Below are 19,003 nucleotides of genomic sequence, written 5' to 3'. Positions count from 1 at the left end.
CAAAAATCAGTAGTGTTCCTATACACAAGTAATGAGCAACAGGAGGAGGAAATCAAGAAAAAAATTCTATTTACAATAGCAACCAAAAGAATCAAGTATTTAAACTTAACCAATGCCACAAAAACCTATACACAGAAAACTACAAGAAACTGTTAAACGAAACTGAGCAGGACCTAAAAAATGGAAGAACATACTGTGTTCATGGATTGGAAGACTAGATATAGTTAAGATGTCAATTCTACGTAAACTGATTTATAGATTATATGCAATACCAATTAAAATTCTACCAACTTACTTTAAAGAAATACAAAAACCAAGAACCAAATTTATTTGGGAGGGCAAGGTGCCCCAAATAGCCAAAAATATCTTGAGAAAGAGGAACGAAGTGGGAGGTCTCACACTGCCTGACTTTAAAGCATATTACAAAGCTACAGTGGTCAAAATAGCATGGTATTGGCATAATGATGGATATGCCAACCAATGGAATTGAATTGAGTGTTCAGAAATAGACCCTCTCTTTTATGGACAATTGATCTTTGATAAGGCGGTCAAGCAAACACAACTGGGACAGAGCAGCCTCTTCAATAAATGGTGTTTGGAGAACTGGATTCTATATCCAAAAGAATGAAGAGGACTCCTATCTCACACCTTATACAAAAGTTAACTGGAAATGTATCAAAGACCTAAACATTAGTGCTAAGACCATAAGACTTTTAGAATAAAATGCAGGGAAATATCTTAAAGATCTTGTAATAGGAGGTGATTTCCTAGGCCTCACACCCAAAGCGCAAGCAGTGAAAGAAGAAATAGATAAACGGGATCTTCTCAAAATTAAACACTCTTGTACATCAAAGGACTTTGTCAGAAAAGTAAAAAGACAGCCTACACAATGGGAGACAGTATTTGGAAACCACATATCAGATAAGGGTTTAATATCCCAAATATATAAAGAGATCCTGCAACTCAACAACAGAAAGACAACCCAATTTAAAAATGGGCAAAAGACACAGAGAGATACTTTTCTGAAGAGGAAATGCAGATGGTTCAAAAACATGAAAAGATGCTCACCTTCACTGGCTAATAGGGAAATGCAAATCAAAACCACAAGGAGGTATCATCTCACACCTACTAGAAGGGCCATTATCAAAATGAAAAACAAAACCAAACAAACAAATGAAAAAACCAGAAAATTACAGTTGCTGGAGAGGATATGGAGTAAGAGGCATACTTATTCACTGTTTTGGGGAATGTAGAATGGTGCAGCCACTCTGGAAGGCAGTGTGGCAGTTCCTCAGGAAGCTAAGTATAGAACTGCCATATGACCCAGCAATCCCATTACTAGGTATATACTCAGAGGACCTGAAAGCTAAGACATGAATGGACATTTGTAAACGGATGTTTATATTAGCATTATTCACGATTGCCAAGAGATAGAAACAACCTAAATGTTCATCCATGGATGAGTGGATAAACAAACAAACTTGTATATACACATGGTGGAATATTATACAGCTGTAAGACGATACAAAGTCATGGAACATATAATAACATGGATGAACCCTGAGGATGTTATGTTTTTTGTTTTTTGTTTTTTTTTTAATTAAATTCAGTTTTATTGAAATACATTCATACACCATACAATCATCCATGATATACAATCCACTGTCCACAGTATGATAACATAGTTATGTGTTCATCACCACAATCTATCTCTGAACATTTTCTTTACATCAGAAAGAACCAGAAGAATAAAAAATAAAAGTGAAAAAAAAACACCCAAATCATCCCCCATCCCACCCCATTTGTCCTTTAGTTTTTTTTAATCTTCATTTTATTGAGATATATTCACATATCACGCACTCATACAAAACAAATCGTACTTTCGATTGTTTACAGTACCATTACATAGTTGTACATTGATCACCTAAATCAATCCCTGACACCTTCATTAGCACACACACAAAAATAACAAGAATAATAATTAGAGTGAAAAAGAGCAATTGAAGTAAAAAAGAACACTGGGTACCTTTGTCTGTTTGTTTCCTTCCCCTATTTTTCTACTCATCCATCCATAAACTAGACAAAGTGGAGTGTGGTCCTTATGGCTTTCCCAATCCCATTGTCACCCCTCATAAGCTACATTTTTATACAACTGTCTTTGAGATTCATGGGTTCTGGGTTGTAGTTTGATAGTTTCAGGTATCCACCACCAGCTACCCCAATTCTTTGGAACCTAAAAAGGGTTGTCTAAAGTGTGTGTAAGAGTGCCCACCAGAGTGACCTCTCGGCTCCTTTTGGAATCTCTCTGCCACTGAAGCTTATTTCATTTCCTTTCACATCCCCCTTTTGGTCAAGAAGATGTTCTCCGTCCCACGATGCCGGGTCTATATTCCTCCCCGGGAGTCATATTCCACGTTGCCAGGGAGATTCACTCCCTTGGGTATCTGATCCCACGTAGAGGGGAGGGCAGTGATTTCACCTTTCAAGTTGGCTTAGCCAGAGAGAGAGGGCCACATCTGAGCAACAAAGAGGCATTCAGGAGGAGGCTCTTAGGCACAATTATAGGGAGGCCTAGCCTCTCCTTTGCAGCAACCGTCTTCCCAAGGGTAAATCCTGTGGTAGAGGGCTCAACCCATCAAACCACCAGTCCCCTATGTCTGTGGTCATGTTAGCAACCATCGAGGTGGGGTAGGCCAATACCCCTGCATTCTCCAGAGGCTCCTCAAGGGGGCACTACATCTTTTCTTTTCCCTTGTTTTTCTTTTTTTTTTTTTTTTAACTTTCCCTTCTTTTTTAAATCAACTGTATGAAAAAAAAGTTAAAAAGAAAACAAACATACAATAAAAGAACATTTCAAAGAGACCATAACAAGGGAGTAAGAAAAAGACAACTAACCTAAGATAACTGCTTAACTTCCAACATGTTCCTACTTTACCCCAAGAAAGTTACATAATATAGCAACATTTCTGTGAACTTGTTCCTACTATATCCATCAGAAATTAACAGACCATAGTCATTCCTGGGCATCCCCAGAACGTTAAATAGCTTATCTGTTCTTCTTGGATTATTGTTCCCCCTTCCTTAATTGCTCTCTATTGCTAGTTCCCCTACATTCTATATTATAAACCATTTGTTTTACATTTTTCAAAGTTCACATTAGTGGTAGCATATAATATTTCTCTTTTTGTGCCTGGCTTATTTCGCTCAGCATTATGTCTTCAAGGTTCATCCATGTTGTCGTATGTTTCACGAGATCGTTCCTTCTTACTGCCGCGTAGTATTCCATAGTGTGTATATACCACATTTTATTTATCCACTCATCTGTTGAAGGACATTTGGGTTGTTTCCATCTCTTGGCAATTGTGAAGAATGCTGCTATGAACATTGGCGTGCAGATATCCGTTCGTGTCACTGCTTTCCGATCTTCCGGGTATATACCGAGAAGTGCAATCGCTGGATCGAATGGTAACTCTATATCTAGTTTTCTAAGGAACTGCCAGACTGACTTCCAGAGTGGCTGAACCATTATACAGTCCCACCAACAATGAATGAGAGTTCCAATTTCTCCACATCCCCTCCAGCATTTGTAGTTTCCTGTTTGTTTAATGGCAGCCGTTCTAACCGGTGTTAGATGGTATCTCATTGTGGTCTTAATTTGCATCTCTCTAATAGCTAGTGAAGCTGAACATTTTTTCATGTGTTTCTTGGCCATTTGTATTTCCTCTTCAGAGAACTGTCTTTTCATATCTTTTGCCCATTTTATAATTGGGCTGTCTGTACTATTGTCATTGAGTTGTAGGATTTCTTTGTATATGCAAGATATCAGTCTTTTGTCAGATACATGGTTTCCAAAAATTTTTTCCCATTGAGTTGGCTGCCTCTTTACCTTTTTGAGAAATTCCTTTGAGGTGCAGAAACTTCTAAGCTTGAGGAGTTCCCATTTATCTATTTTCTCTTTTGTTGCTTGTGCTTTGGGTGTAAAGTCTAGGAAGTGGCCGCCTAATACAAGGTCTTGAAGATGTTTTCCTACATTATCTTCTAGGAGTTTTATGGTACTTTCTTTTATATTGAGATCTTTGGTCCATTTTGAGTTAATTTTTGTGTAGGGGGTGAGGTAGGGGTCCTCTTTCATTCTTTTGGATATGGATATCCAACTCTCCCAGCCCCGTTTGTTGAAAAGACCATTATGACTCAGTTCAGTGACTTTGGGGGCCTTATCAAAATCAGTCGGCCATAGATCTGAGGGTCTATCTCTGAATTCTCAATTCGATTCCATTGATCTATATGTCTATCTTTGTGCCAGTACCATGCTGTTTTGGCAACTGTGGCTTTATAATAAGCTTCAAAGTCAGGGAGTGTAAGTCCTCCCACTTCGTTTTTCTTTTTTAGAGTGTCTTTAGCAATTCGAGGCATCTTCCCTTTCCAAATAAATTTGATAACTAGCTTTTCCAAGTCTGCAAAGTAGGTTGTTGGAATTTTGATTGGGATTGCATTGAATCTGTAGATGAGTTTGGGTAGAATTGACATCTTAATGACATTTAGCCTTCCTATCCATGAACATGGAATATTTTTCCATCTTTTAAGGTCCCCTTCTATTTCTTTTAGTAGAGTTATGTAGTTTTCTTTGTATAGGTCTTTTACATCTTTGGTTAAGTTTATTCCTAGGTACTTGATTTTTTTAGTTGCTATTGAAAATGGTATCTTTTTCTTGAGTGTCTCTTCAGTTTGTTCATTTCTAGCACATAGAAACATTACTGACTTATGTGCATTAATCTTGTATCCTGCTACTTTGCTAAATTTGTTTATTAGCTCTAGTAGGTGTATCGTTGATTTCTCAGGGTTTTCTAGATATAAGATCATATCATCTGCAAACAATGACAGTTTTACTTCTTCTTTTCCAATTTGGATGCCTTTTATTTCTTTGTCTTGCGGGATTGCCCTGGCTAGCACTTCCAGCACAATGTTGAATAACAGTGGTGACAGCGGGCATCCTTGTCTTGTTCCTGATCTTAGAGGGAAGGCTTTCAGTCTCTCACCATTGAGTACTATGCTGGCTGTGGGTTTTTCATATATGCTCTTTATCATGTTGAGGAAGTTTCCTTCAATTCCTACCTTTTGAAGTGTTTTTATCAAAAAGGGATGTTGGATTTTGTCAAATGCTTTTTCAGCATCTATTGAGATGATCAATTGATTTTTCCCTTTTGACTTGTTAATGTGTTGTAATACATTGATTGTTTTTCTTATGTTGAACCATCCTTGCATGCCTGGAATGAACCCCACTTGGTCATGGTGTATGATTTTTTTAGTGTGTCTTTGGATTCGATTTGCAAGTATTTTGTTGAGGATTTTTGCATGTATATTCATTAGGGAGATTGGCCGGTAGTTTTCCTTTTTTGTAGCATCTTTGCCTGCTTTTGGTATTAGATTGATGTTAGCTTCATAAAATGAGTTAGGTAGTGTTCCATTTTCTTCAATGTTTTGAAAGAGTTTGAGTAAGATTGGTGTCAGTTCTTTTTGGAAAGTTTGGTAGAATTCCCCTGTGAAGCCATCTGGCCCTGGGCATTTATTTGTGGGAAGATTTTTGATGACTGATTGGATCTCTTTGCTTGTGATGGGTTGGCTGAGGTCTTCTATTTCTTCTCTGGTCAGACTAGGTTGTTCATATGTTTCCAGGAAATTGTCCATTTCCTCTACATTATCCAGTTTGTTGCCATACAGTTGTTAATAATATCCTCTTATAATTTTTTTAATTTCTTCAGGATCTGCAGTTATGTCACCTTTTTCATTCATTATTTTGTTTATATGGGTCTTCTCTCTTTTTGATTTTGTCAGTCTAGCTAGGGGCTTGTCAATCTTGTTGATCTTCTCAAAGAACCAACTTTTGGTGATATTTATCCTCTCTATTGTTTTTTTATTCTCTATGTCATTTATTTCTGCTTTAATCCTTGTTATTTCTTTTCTTCTACTTGGTTTAGGATTGGTTTGCTGTTCATTTTCTAGCTTCTTCAGTTGATCCATTAGTTCTTTGATTTTGGCTCTTTCTTCCTGTTTTTTTTTTTTTTTTAATCATCATTTTATTGAGATATATTCACATACCACGCAGTCATACAAAACAAATTGTACTTTCGATTGTTTACAGTACCATTACATAGTGGTACATTCATCACCTAAATCAATCCCTGACACCTTCATTAGCACACACACAAAAATAACAAGAATAATAATTAGAGTGAAAAAGAGCAATTGAAGTAAAAAAGAACACTGGGTACCTTTGTCTGTTTGTTTGCTTCCCCTACTTTTCTACACATCCATCCATAAACTAGACAAAGTGGAGTTTGGTCCTTATGGCATTCCCAATCCCACTGTCACCCCTCATAAGCTACATTTTTATACAACTGTCTTCGAGATTCATGGGTTCTGGGTTGCAGTTTAATAGTTTCAGGTATCCACCACCAGCTACCCCAATTCTTTAGAACCTAAAAAAGGTTGTCTAAAGTGTGCGTAAGAGTGCCCACCAGAGTGATCTCTCTGCTCGTTTTGGAATCTCTCTGCCACTGAAGCTTATTTCATTTCCTTTCACATCCCCCTTTTGGTCAAGAAGATGTTCTCCATCCCACGATGCCGGGTCTACATTCCTCCCCGGGAGTCATATTCCACGTTGCCAGGGAGATTCACTTCCCTGGGTGTCTGATCCCACGTAGGGGGGAGGGCAGTGATTTCACCTTTCAAGTTGGCTTAGCCAGAGAGAGAGGGCCACATCTGAGCAACAAAGAGGCATTCAGGAGGAGACTCTTAGGCACAAATACAGGGAGGCCTAGCCTCTCCTTTGCAGCAACCGTCTTCCCAAGGGTAAAACTTATGGTAGAGGGCTCAACCCATCAAACCACCAGTCCCCTATGTCTGTGGTCATGTTAGCAACCATGGAGGTGGGGTAGGCGAATTTGTTTAATATATGCGTTTAGTGCTATAAATTTCCCCCTTAGCACTGCTTTTGCTGCATCCCATAGGTTTTGGTATGTTGTGTTCTCATTTTCATTCGTCTCTATATATTTAGCAATTTCTCTTGCTATTTCTTCTTTAACCCACTGATTGTTTAGGAGTGTGTTGTTTAACCTCCAGGTATTTGTGAATTTTCTAAGTCTCTGATGGGTATTGAATTCTAATTGTATTCCATTGTGGTCAGAGAATGTGCTTTGAATAATTTCAATCTTTTTTAATTTATTGAGGCTTGTTTTATGTCCCAGCATATGATCTATTCTGGAGAAAGTTCCGTGAGCACTAGAAAAGTATGTGTATCCTGGTGATTTGAGATGTAGTGTCCTGTATATGTCTGTTAAATCTAATTCATTTATCAGATTGTTTAGGTTTTCAGTTTCCTTATTGGTCTTCTGTCTGGTTGATCTATCTATAGGGGAGAGTGATGTGTTGAAGTCTCCCACAATTATTGGGGAAACATCAATTGCTTCCTTTAGTTTTGCCAGTGTTTCTCTCATGTATTTTGTGGCACCTTGATTGGGTGCATAGACATTTACGATTGTTATTTCTTCTTGTTGAATTGCCCCTTTTATTAGTATGTAGTGGCCTTCTTTGTCTCTCAAAACATCCCTGCATTTGAAGTCTATTTTATCTGAGATTAATAATGCTACACCTGCTTTCTTTTGGCTGTAGCTTGCATGAAATATTTTTTTCCATCCTTTCACTTTCAGTTTCTTTGTGTCCCTGTGTCTAAGATGAGTCTCTTGTATGCAACATATTGATGGTTCATTTTTTTTGATCCATTCTGCGAATCTATATCTTTTAATTGGGGAGTTTAATCCATTTACATTCAACGTTATAACCGTGAAGGCATTTCTTGAATCAGCCATCTTATCCTTTGGTTTATGTTTGTCATATTTTTCCCCTCTGACTATTAATATCCTTTATTGTACCCATACCGAATCTCTTTAGTACTGAACCTTTCTCCAAGTCTCTCTGTCCTTTCTTTATTTCTCTGTCTGTAGGGCTCCCTTTAGTATCTCCAGTAGGGCAGGTCTCTTGTTAGCAAATTCTCTCAGCATTGTTTGTCTGTGAAAAATTTAAGCTCTCCCTCAAATTTGAAGGAGAGCTTTGCTGGATAAAGTATTCTTGGCTGGAAATTTTTCTCACTCAGAATTTGAAATATATCGTGCCACTGCCTTCTTGCCTCCATGGTGGCTGCTGAGTAGTCACTACTTAATCTTATGCTGTTTCCTTTGTATGTGGTGAATTGCTTTTCTCTTGCTGCTTTCAGAACTTGCTCCTTCTCTTCTGTGTTTGACAGTGTGATCAGTATATGTCTCGGAGTGGGTTTATTTGGATTTATTCTATTTGGAGTTCGCTGAGCATTTATGATTTGTTTATTTATGTTGTTTAGAAGATTTGGGAAGTTTTCCCCAACAATTTCTTTGAATACTCTTCCTAGACCTTTACCCTTTTCTTCCCCTTCTGGGACACCAATGAGTCTTATATTCGGACGTTTCATATTATCTGTCATATCCCTGAGGTCCATTTCGATTTTTTCAATTTTTTTCCCCATTCTTTCTTTTATGCTTTCATTTTCCATTCTGTCATCTTCCAGGTCACTGATTCGTTGTTCAACTTCCTCTAGTCTTGTACTATGAGTGTCCAGAATCTTTTTAATTTGGTCAATAGTTTCTTTAATTTCCATAAGATCATCCATTTTTTTATTTAGTCTTGCAATGTCTTCTTTATGCTCTTCTAGGGTCTTCTTGATTTCCTTTGTATCCTGTACTATGGTCTCATTGTTCATCTTTAGTTCTTTGAGTAGCTGCTCTAGGTGCTGTGTCTCTTCTGGTCTTTTGATTTGGGTGCTTGGGCTTGGGTTATCCATATTGTCTGGTTTTTTCATATGCTTTATAATTTTCTGTTGTTTTTGGCCTCGTGGCATTTGCTGAACTTGATAGGGTTCTTTTAGGGTTTGTAGACCTATTGAAGTCCTTATCTCTAATTTATCAGATCTGCAGCTTCGTGGAGTACACTTTCTCTAACTAACCAGCAGGTGGCGTCCACGAGCCACCTGTTCTCCACAAGCCAGTTCTCCCCTGCTTAGCCTTTTTGGTGAGTGGGGGAGTGAGTCTTGTGGGGCCCAATTGGTGTACCAAGCTTGCGTGTGTAGTTGGTGTTGCCTGCCCTGTATGTGGGGCGTGTTTCTGGGCAGTCGGGGAGTGGGGGTGGCCCTAACAATCAAATCTCCCTGATGATCCTAGAGTTTTAAAGCTGCTGTAATAGTCTAATCCTTCAGTTCAGTCCTGCCACAGTTTGTCTCTGCCACTGACCCACAAGTCCTTGGTATTGGCGTATGGCTCCTGAGACTTGCAAGTGGGCCCCTCTTCCAGGCTGTGCACCCCGGGTCCTCTGTTGAGGGATGACTGTGCTATGTCACAGGTGAGTGCCGTCCCCCCAGGGCAGTTCTGGGCTGCTGGGCTGGGTAGGGAGGCTCCCAGTCTGCTGAAATGATGGCTGAATGGGGCTTTGTTAATTCACACTGCTCCACCTTCCCAACTCTGGGACAATCAGCTGAGGTTGCAGGGAAGGCTAATGTCCACGCCCAGTTTTGTGGTGTGTGCCTGTTATTTGAAGCCCTTCCGTCACACTGGGTTGTCTTGGGCAGCTCTGGGCTATGGGGCTGGCAATGGGCAGGAGTGTTTCCTGTCCACCAGGATGATGGCTGTGAGCAGACACCCCCCTCTTCTTGGGAAGTTGTGGTGTTTAGTGAATTTTCTCAGCCACTGGATTATTGCCTTTTGTCTCAGAGCTCTCTTAGTTCTGCTCTTGACTTGACCTGCCCAAATTGCAAGTCTTTGAAGCTTTCTGTATTGGGCTTCTTAGAGTAATTCTTTTAGAAAAAGAAAAAAGGATTAAAAAAAAAAGGGGGGGGGGCCCTCCTCAGAGATCTAATGGGTTATTGAAATGCTAAGAGACAAAGCAACCAGGGCCATTAAGGAAAGGTCCACAGGGCAGAGGGATCAGCTTTTCTTCGGGATTTGCATATGCGCCTCAGGGCCTGAGCTCTGCCCTTCCCCTTTCTATGTTCACCAGAACTTCAAAAATCCTCCGCTTTTATTTTGGAGTTTTTCGTGTTGGTTTTTTTCTATGCCTGTCTCCTGTCTGCTGGGCTGGCTGCTCTCAGATTCTCTGGTGTCTGGTCTCAGTCTATCTATGGTTGGAGTTTTGATCAGTAGAATGAGTTTCCGATAAGGGCTGCCTCTGCAGTTCTCCCTTCTCCTTCCCGGAGCTGACAGCCCCTCCTCCCACGGGACTGAGCCTGGCAGGGAGGGGCGCGGGTCCCCTGACTGCAAAAACTTACAGATTTCGCTGATCTCAGCAGTTCCACGTTTTCATGAGTGTTGTATGAAGTATGCCCAAAGTCAGATTGCTCTGTGGTGTCCAGTCCACGGAGTTCCTGGCTTTCTACCTACTTTCCTGGAGGAGTAACTAAAACATACAGCTCACCAGTCCGCCATCTTGCCCCGCCTCTCGAGGATGTTATGTTTAGCGAAGTTAGCCAGAAACAAAAGAACAAATGCTGTATGGTCTCACTAATAGAACTAACATTATTGAGCAAACTTTGAGAGTCAAAAACTGAGAACACAGGTTATCAGGAGATAGAAATAGGGTAGAGATCAGACATTTGATGCTGAAGGAATATAGAATGTTCAACAGAATTGATTATATAGATCCAGAAATGGATAGCATAATACTGTGTGATGGTACTGCAATATTGTAAGTACATTGAACAAAGATGTCCGTGAGTAAAGCTGAAAGAGGAGAGCTGGGGGCATGTATGACAGCAGAAGGAAAGATAGACGATAACAACTGGGACTGGATAACTTAGTGAAACCTGGAGTGGTCATTGATGGTGACAAAATGTACAAATTTAAAAATGTTTTTACATGTGGGAGAACAAATGAATGTCAACCTTGCAAGATGTTGAAAACGTGCTGGTATTGGGGAAAAAATATAATCAATGCAAACTTTATTCTATGGTTAATAGTAACATTGAAATATGCTTCCATTAAATGTAACAGAGGCAATATACCAAAACTAAATGTCCATGAGAGGGGGATATAAGGGCGGGGTATGGAACTCTGGGTAGTGGTGGTGTTGTCTGACCTATTACTGTATTGTATTGTATTTTAATTATTTTATCTTTTTTATTTTTTTAATTTTGTTTGGAGTAATGAATATGTTCAAGTACTGATTGTGGTGATGAATGCACAACTATATGATGGTACTGTGAACAACTGATTGTACACTGTGGATGATTGTATGATATCTGAATATATCTCGATAAGATTGCAGGGGAAAATATAAACAGAGGGATACAAATGCTGGAGAAAACATGGAGAGAGGGATGTACCTATCTCATGTTGGTGGGGAAGTACAATGGTGTAGCCTATCTGGAGGACAGTGTGGTGATTCCACAAGAAGCTAAGCATGTGGGTTCTATAAGGTCCTGTAGCCTTATTATGGGGTATATACTTGGAAGATCTGAGAGCAGGGACACGAATAGACATTTGCATAGTGGTGTTTCTGCTGTTAGTATTCACAATTTGCAATGGGTGGAGGTAGCCTAAGGGTACATCAACTGATGAACAAAAGGGTAAACTGATGTATGCATACAATAGAATATTGAGCAGCTGCAAGAAGGAATGAAGCTGTGAGACATGTAACTAGGTAAATGGATCTTGAGGACAGCATTTTGAGTGAAGTACTCCAGAAACAAAAAGTCAAACATTATAATGCTTCACTAATATGGCCTAACTATGATGTGTAAACTCAGAATTAAATCTTAGAGCACAGCTTATCAGGGGAATGCTTAATGTAATGGCCCCTAGATTGTAAGCTCTTACAGTGGTCACATCTGTTCTGAGTTGTAGTGGTTATCTCCAAATTCTGATTTGCTGAGCTCTTTGTATATAACCTAGTTAGTCTCTGGAACTTTGGGTATCTGTGTGACACCTGAAACTCAGAGCTATAGCTCAGCAGCTATGAATGTCAGTATTACCTAATACAGAACTGTCAGAAAAGGTGAAATACAGTTCAGACTAAAGTTAGAGATACAGATGAAGAGGATCTGGTTAGGACTAAGGTAAATCAGTCCAAAGGATAAAAGACATTATTGAGTATGTTTTAAAACTTCAACTTCTGCGTAAGATGAAGGGAAGAGATGTTTATTTGGTACAGGATCTATATTTTCTGAGGCACACTAGGTAAATTAATTTGTATGGTCAGTTTATTCAGACACCATAATTACATGTAACTTTGAAGTAGGAAGTAAGATCTGGTAGGTTTATACAGGTCATTGCAAAATCCCGATACATCCAAAATTAATTTGGACAGAGAATAAAAATATATTTGCAGCCCCCCCCCCCCCCCCAGGAACTGGGGAAAAATGTGGAAATGTTGGACTTCCCCACCTGGGTTATTAATGATACTCTCACAAATGTGAGAACTACCAATTTAGTAGGCCAAGCCCTCTACCTTGGAAGCGCCCTTATGAAGCTTGTTACTGCAAAGGAGAGGCTAAGCCTACTTATAATTGTGCTTAAGAGTTTCCCCCAGAGAACTTCTCTGTTGCTCAGATGTGGCATCTCTCTCTTTCTAAGCTTACTCATCAGGTGAACTCACTGCCCTCCCCTACTATGAGGGACATGACTCCCAGGGGTGTAAATCTCTTTGGCAACAAGGGACATGACTCCTGGAGATGATCCTGGACCCGGCATCGTGGGATTGAGAACACCTTCTTGACCAAGAGGGGGAGCAAAATGAAACAAAATGAAGTTTTAGTGGCTGAGAGATTTCAAATACAGTGGAGAGGTCACTCTGGAAGGCATTCTTATGTGCTGTATAGGTAACTCTTTGTAGTTTTTAGTGTATTGGAATAGCTAGAAGGAAATACCTGAAACTGTGAAAATGCAACCCAGTAGCCTTGATTCTTGAAGAGGATTGCAAACTATGTAGCTTACATGGTGTGACTGTGTGATGGTGAAAACCTTGTGGCTCACACTTCCTTTATCCAGTGTGTGGACAGATGAGGAGATAAATGAGTACAAAAACTAAATGAAAAATAGGTTGGGATGGGGAGGATGGAATGTTTTGGGTGTTCTTTTTTACTTTTATTTTTATTCTTTTTGAAGTAAGGAAAATGTTCAAAAATTGATTGGGGTGATAAATGCACAACTATAAGATGGTACTGTGAACAGTTGGTTGTACACTGTGGATGACTGTATGGTATGTGAATATATCTCAATAAAACTGAATTTAAAAAAAATGTGATTAGCAATTTGCCTGTGACCATCCCAAATCTGGGGAGACTGGATTTTTATGTCCCCTTCTGGCACCAGCAAACAATGCCAGGAGCCGACTCCATTGCTGACTCCCACAAGAGTGGGGATGCCTGCCATTAACCATTGCCCAGAGAGATCAATTTACAGTATTGCCATCATTTACCAGCCTTTTTCTTCCTTTTCTTCCCTGGAGCTGTACTGTGTTCTTCTGTACTCCTGAGTTTTAAAATCATTGATTCACACAGTTCCTCCCTGTTTAATAGTTGGTCTGGGGGAGGGACTGATTCCTGGAGCTTCCTGCCTCACCATCTTCCACCTTAACAGCTTGAAGCTGCGTTTTCTTGATTCAGCACTTGCCCAGTTATTGCAGCCCTTTATCTGTGTTTAAGATTAAGATCTTTAAGATTCCTTTGCCCTAGTGAATTTGGAACAATGGCTGCCCTCAGAACCCTGGCCCCCAATGTTCTGAAGTAGCTGATCAAAGGTGTAAAGATCTGGGATCAGACTACACACTCCTGGAGTTTGGAGGAGTTAGTCTTTATGTCCCACCCTGGCAGTAGCTAGTTGTGCCAGGAGCTCTTGCTCTAGACCCCACTTGCATGCCACAAGGCTGGGGGAAGGGGGGTGGTAGCCACTGCAGGGAGGGTGAAACTCACAGGTACTTACCTCAATTTACCAACCTCTTCCTCCCATTCCTCCTTGGATGCTGCACAGTGTTCCACTAGACTCAGGAGTTCCAAAGTAGTGATTCAGACAGTTCCTGCCAATTTAATAGTTATTTTGGTGGAGGGACTGATTTCTGGAGCTTCATACTCTGCCATCTTCCCACAATCCTCTTGATCCTCCCTCTTCTAAGTAGCCTTTTTTTTGAGTCAGTACTCACTCTGTTACTGCAGTCCTTTATCTGTTTTCTGGATCTTTCAGAAAGATGTTTCTATCAGTTCTTGTTGGTTGTTCAGTGCTTCTGTGGGTGGATAGAGCTCTGAAACATCTCACTCTGTCATCTTGGTCTCTGGACACTCCTACTTTTTTTTTTCATTAAAACGTTTCCTTAAGAATCTTACTGAGATACCTAAGAATCAATTTAAGAATCTTAAATTGAAATCATTTGCTTCTACTGGGCTCTAAATTAAGATATGAGTACCATGGATACTGTTGAAAAGAAATAAATGATAAAGTAAAACTCTTAGGTAGCTTCAAGCTTTTTCTGTTATGCTCTGGCAATGTCTATTATTGACCACAAAATTGCCAAGGCTTATCATATGGATCATTAAATTGTTTCTGTGTTTTTTCTTTTGTGCATTCTTAGGAATCTAATGGGATTTTTCATTGCAGTAGCTAGAATTGAATAGTTTGAGTTGAGGCATTTTTCACTAATGAACCTTTCTCTCTTAATCACTTTATATAATTTTATGTTCCTTTTTCTTAGGAGTCTCAGCAATCCAATTTTGGCCCTGGAGAGCAAAGTGAGTATTTCTGTTCTTGGTTTTTAAATTAAGCTGTTTTTTGAACATTCCAGTTCTCATGGTCATATCAGCTACTGCTTTAATAACTTTTTTTGTATGTTTTATGATTTGATATGTAATGGGTTAAGCTATTTCTTGATATGCTTTTTAAAAATGAAAGATCATAAGTCATTGTAGATAAAGTATTTTTATTAAATATTTGAACTAATAGTTGAAAGTTCATGAATTCAGTTTGTTAGATATCTCATAAACCCAAGAGCCACTCTTCTGTCTTTTTACCTCCTTCATGAAGATGACTTGATTCTATCATGGTAAAATTCCAGACAAGAAGGGGTTATTGTAATTTGACAATGACCCTTCCATTCTTAAGTCTATAATCTCCCTGTATGTTCTTTCTGTGTCTTCCTATTTAGGAAGAAAGGCTACTCCCTCTTCCACCTTTACACCCATTCTCTTGGCTGCTTAGCAAAACTCCAAGAGGAGATTGCCTTAATGAATTCACAAATGTGTTCCCAAGAGATGGTGGCTGTGCAGATGGATGGTGATAAGGACAAGAATTGTTACTAACATCTGAGTTTCATAGTGTAGCTCTGTAACAAAATCGGTGTTCTCTTTTGCCAAGAGCAATAACTTCTTAATTATGGTATGTTTACCCTTGTGGTAAGCAATTTGGGAAGATGGAAATGTGAAACTTTTTGATCCTTTGCTTGTTGACTTTAGTGATCTTTAAAAGAGAAGGTGAAACTAGGAGAATATCTCTTTAATGTTGTTAACGAACTTTCCATAACTTTATGTCCATTTCTTAGTTCTGCCTTGAAGATGTAGTGACAGGAAAAAGTGACCTGACACTCTTGATATACAGAAAATAGCTACAGGCCAGAAAGCTTAGTTTCTCCCTTATTTAGGAAATTGTCATCCTTACTTCTGCCTCTCTCCCTGTTCTCTCTCCTCAAAGCTAACTATTGGCAAATGGGATGATAAGCTACATCTTACTCTTTATTATTTTGTGTTTTTCACTTAATTTATTTTAGAACTGATTCTGTATCAGAATAAAACTCTAGCTCACTCTTTTTATCATTAAAATTGTGTTACATTGTATGAAGTTCCCATAATTTGTTTAACTAGTCCCCTATTCATGGACTTTTTAATTTTTTTCCATTTTTTGCTATGACATACCATGCTGTAATAAACATCTTTGTGAGAGTGTGTGTGTGTGTGTGTTCCTCTGGGCATAGCTATAAGGCACATTGCTTCTGCTGGAATTGCTAGGTCAGTAGATATGTTCATTTTCAGTATTGATAAGTATTACCAGATTGCTCTCCAAAAAATTATATGAGTTCATGAGTTTACAATCTTACCAGCAGCATATGAGCATGCCTCTTTCCTTCTATTCACCAGCATCTCATATTATCGGACTTTCAAGTGTTGCTAATTTGATGGATTAAGAATTATATCTGATTGTTTTGATTTGCATTTCTGTGAGGATGGATTGATAGATGCTTGGTAATCTAAATAGCCATACTTCAGTTGCTCATTTCTGCATTCTGTTTGTTCTAGAAAGATATAATCCTTCTTCTAAAACTTCAAATGGGCACCAGTCTAAATCGTAAGTGTATTTCTTAATAAGTTTAATGTTGTTCTTTTTTGCTGAAGATTTGTCTGTGATATCTGAACATTTTGAACAAAACTTATTAACATGTATTTAATCCTTAGGACAGGGGTAGGAAAACTTTTATGTTAAGGGTCAGGGAGTAATTTTAATTTTAGGCTTTGCAGGCCAGATAGTCTTTGTCTCAACTACTCATCTCTGCCATGGTAGCTTGAAAGCAGCCACAGACAATGAGAGTGGCTGTGTTCCAATAAAACTTTCTTTAAAAAATAGTTTGCCTGTCTCTGCTCTAAGATCACAAGTTTTTCTCATCTCTCAGAGGTGTGTGTGTAGGTTTTCATGTGTGTGATCATTCTTTGTTTTTTAATAAAGAAGACATCAACAAAGACAAGATTCCTCTTGGAAAGCCCTCCATTTAACACTAGATGTAAAATATTAAAGCAATATAGTTTGTTCTGTCTTTAAGTTTTCCTATTTTTATTTTATAGGCAGAAACAGGAATATATATTGTCAGGTAGTAGGGTAGCTGATCATAAATCCATGTTAAATAGTAAATTTCTGAGGCCACACATTATCTCAGTGATTAAAACAAAGTTCTAAAGAAACTGTGGCCACAGTGCCAGCTCTCTATGACATAGCCACAGACTAGACTGATATCCTCAGCCTGGTAGTCACTTTAACTGAACATAAGGAGAACTGAGTGAGAATGAAAATATATGAATACAAGAAGTCTTCCACCTCACTGTTGAAGAATTCAAATTATATTCCTGCTAATCACTTATGTTTATTTATTTGCGGAGAACTGACGTGTGCCTACCATGCATGTACATATGATTTTGGTTGCTGAGGGAACAAAAGTATGCAGGACCTTGAGTAGTCTGATAAAAGCTTTGACATACTCACATGTGTTAACAGGCTCATTGAGCTGCATTATTAAATCATAAAGGCTAAGAGGTTCATAGTAAATATATTTCCTTATAGGAAATCAGTCATAGACATGCGCTAAGCATTTTTCCAAAGAAAAAACTTGGCCTCACTTAATTGAACCAGTTTTAAATCATTTTTCAACATTCTATAATCATTTGGTTACTTTATTTCAAGGGGATCTTTTGTGTAATGCTTTGAACTTGGGGTCAGATTTATAAATTCAGGTTAAACTTTGAGGGGAGACATTTTTCTATTTTCAGTTCTCCCTTAAGCTTTGTATGAATTTTCCTCTTCTATAAAAAGACAAGGAGTGTTTTGTGGTCCATTACTCACATTTTAATTTTAATGATTTGGGGTTTATGGCCTTAGGGAAAAATTAAGTTTTTAATTTTACTTGCAGGAACAAATCCAGAACTTTGGATATCTTTGTGACACGTGAAACTCAGAGCTAGAGGTTGGCAGCTATGAATGTCAGTATTACCTCATACAGCAACTGTTAAGCTTCAATTAAAGATATGAATAAAGAGGATCTGGTTAGGACTAAGGCAAATCAGGCCAAAGGGTAAAGGACGATGTTGACTGTGTTTTAAAACTTCAACCTCTATGTGAGACCAAGGGAAGAGCTATTTGTTTGGTGCAGGATCTATATTTTCTGCAGCACACTAAATAATTTAACTTGTACGGTCAGTTTATTCAAACATCATAATTACATGGAACTATGACTAGGAAGTGAGATCTGGTAGGTTTGTACAGGTTAGTGTGAAATCCCAGTACATCCCAAAGTAATTTGAGCAGAGAATAAAAATATATTTGCAAGGCCTCCCTGAGGAACTGGGGGAAAATGCAGAAATGTTGGACTTCCCCACCTGGTTAGTAATGATATTCTCACAGACTTCGAGGACAAGCAATTTAGTACGATGAGCTCTCAATTTGGGGGCTTGACCTTACTAAGCTTGTTACTGCAAAGGAGAGGCTAAGCCTACTTAAAATTGTGCCTAAGAGTCTTCCCCAGAGAATGCTCTGTTGCTCAGATATGACCTCTCTCTGTCTCTAAGCCCACACAGCAGGTGAACTCACTGCCCTTCCCCCTATGTGGGACATGACTCCCAGGGATGGAAATTTCCCTGGCAACATGGGACATGACTCCCAGGGATGGAAATTTCCCTGGCAACATGGGACATGACTTCTGGGGATGAGCTTGGACCTGGCATCATGGGACTGAGAAAATCTTGACCAAAAGGGGGAAATGAAATGAAACAAAATAAAGTTTCAGTGGCTGAGAGATTTCAAATGGTGTTGAGAGGTCACTTTGGAGGACATTCTTCGGCGCTATATAGATATCCCTCTTTAGTTTCTAGTGTATTGGAATAGCTAGAAGGAAATACCTGAAACTGTCGAACTGCAACCCAATTACCTTGATTCTTGAAGGTGATTGCATAACTATGTAGCTTACGTGGTGTGACTGTGTGATTGTGAAAACCTGGTGGCTCACACTTCCTTTATCCAGTGTATGGACAAATGAGTAGAAAAATGGGGACAAAAACTAAATAAAAAATAGGTTGGGATGGAGAGGATGGATTGTTTTAGGTGTTCTTTTTTACTTTTATTTCTTTTGGAATAAGGAAACTGTTCAAAAATTTATTTCTGGTGATGAATGCACAACTATATGATGG

General features: G+C 38.9%; 1 protein-coding gene across 4 annotated transcripts in view; it reads left to right on the top strand.

The window, feature by feature from the left end:
* Window positions 1-19,003, top strand: part of AFF4 (AF4/FMR2 family member 4) — a 141,927-nt gene that overhangs the window by 81,851 nt on the left and 41,073 nt on the right. For all 4 annotated transcript variants that reach the window (XM_037802198.1, XM_037802202.1, XM_037802199.1 and 1 more), the window contains 2 exons: window positions 14,758-14,794; window positions 16,352-16,400. In XM_037802198.1, coding sequence (XP_037658126.1) covers window positions 14,758-14,794; window positions 16,352-16,400 — 86 coding nt within the window. The remainder of the gene's footprint in view (window positions 1-14,757; window positions 14,795-16,351; window positions 16,401-19,003) is intronic.

Source organism: Choloepus didactylus, chromosome 13, assembly GCF_015220235.1.
Source record: "Choloepus didactylus isolate mChoDid1 chromosome 13, mChoDid1.pri, whole genome shotgun sequence".
In the NCBI taxonomy this organism is placed as follows: Eukaryota; Metazoa; Chordata; class Mammalia; order Pilosa; family Megalonychidae; genus Choloepus; species Choloepus didactylus.
The sequence above is the reverse complement of the archived record's forward strand: the minus strand, read 5'-3'. Positions and strand labels throughout refer to the sequence as shown.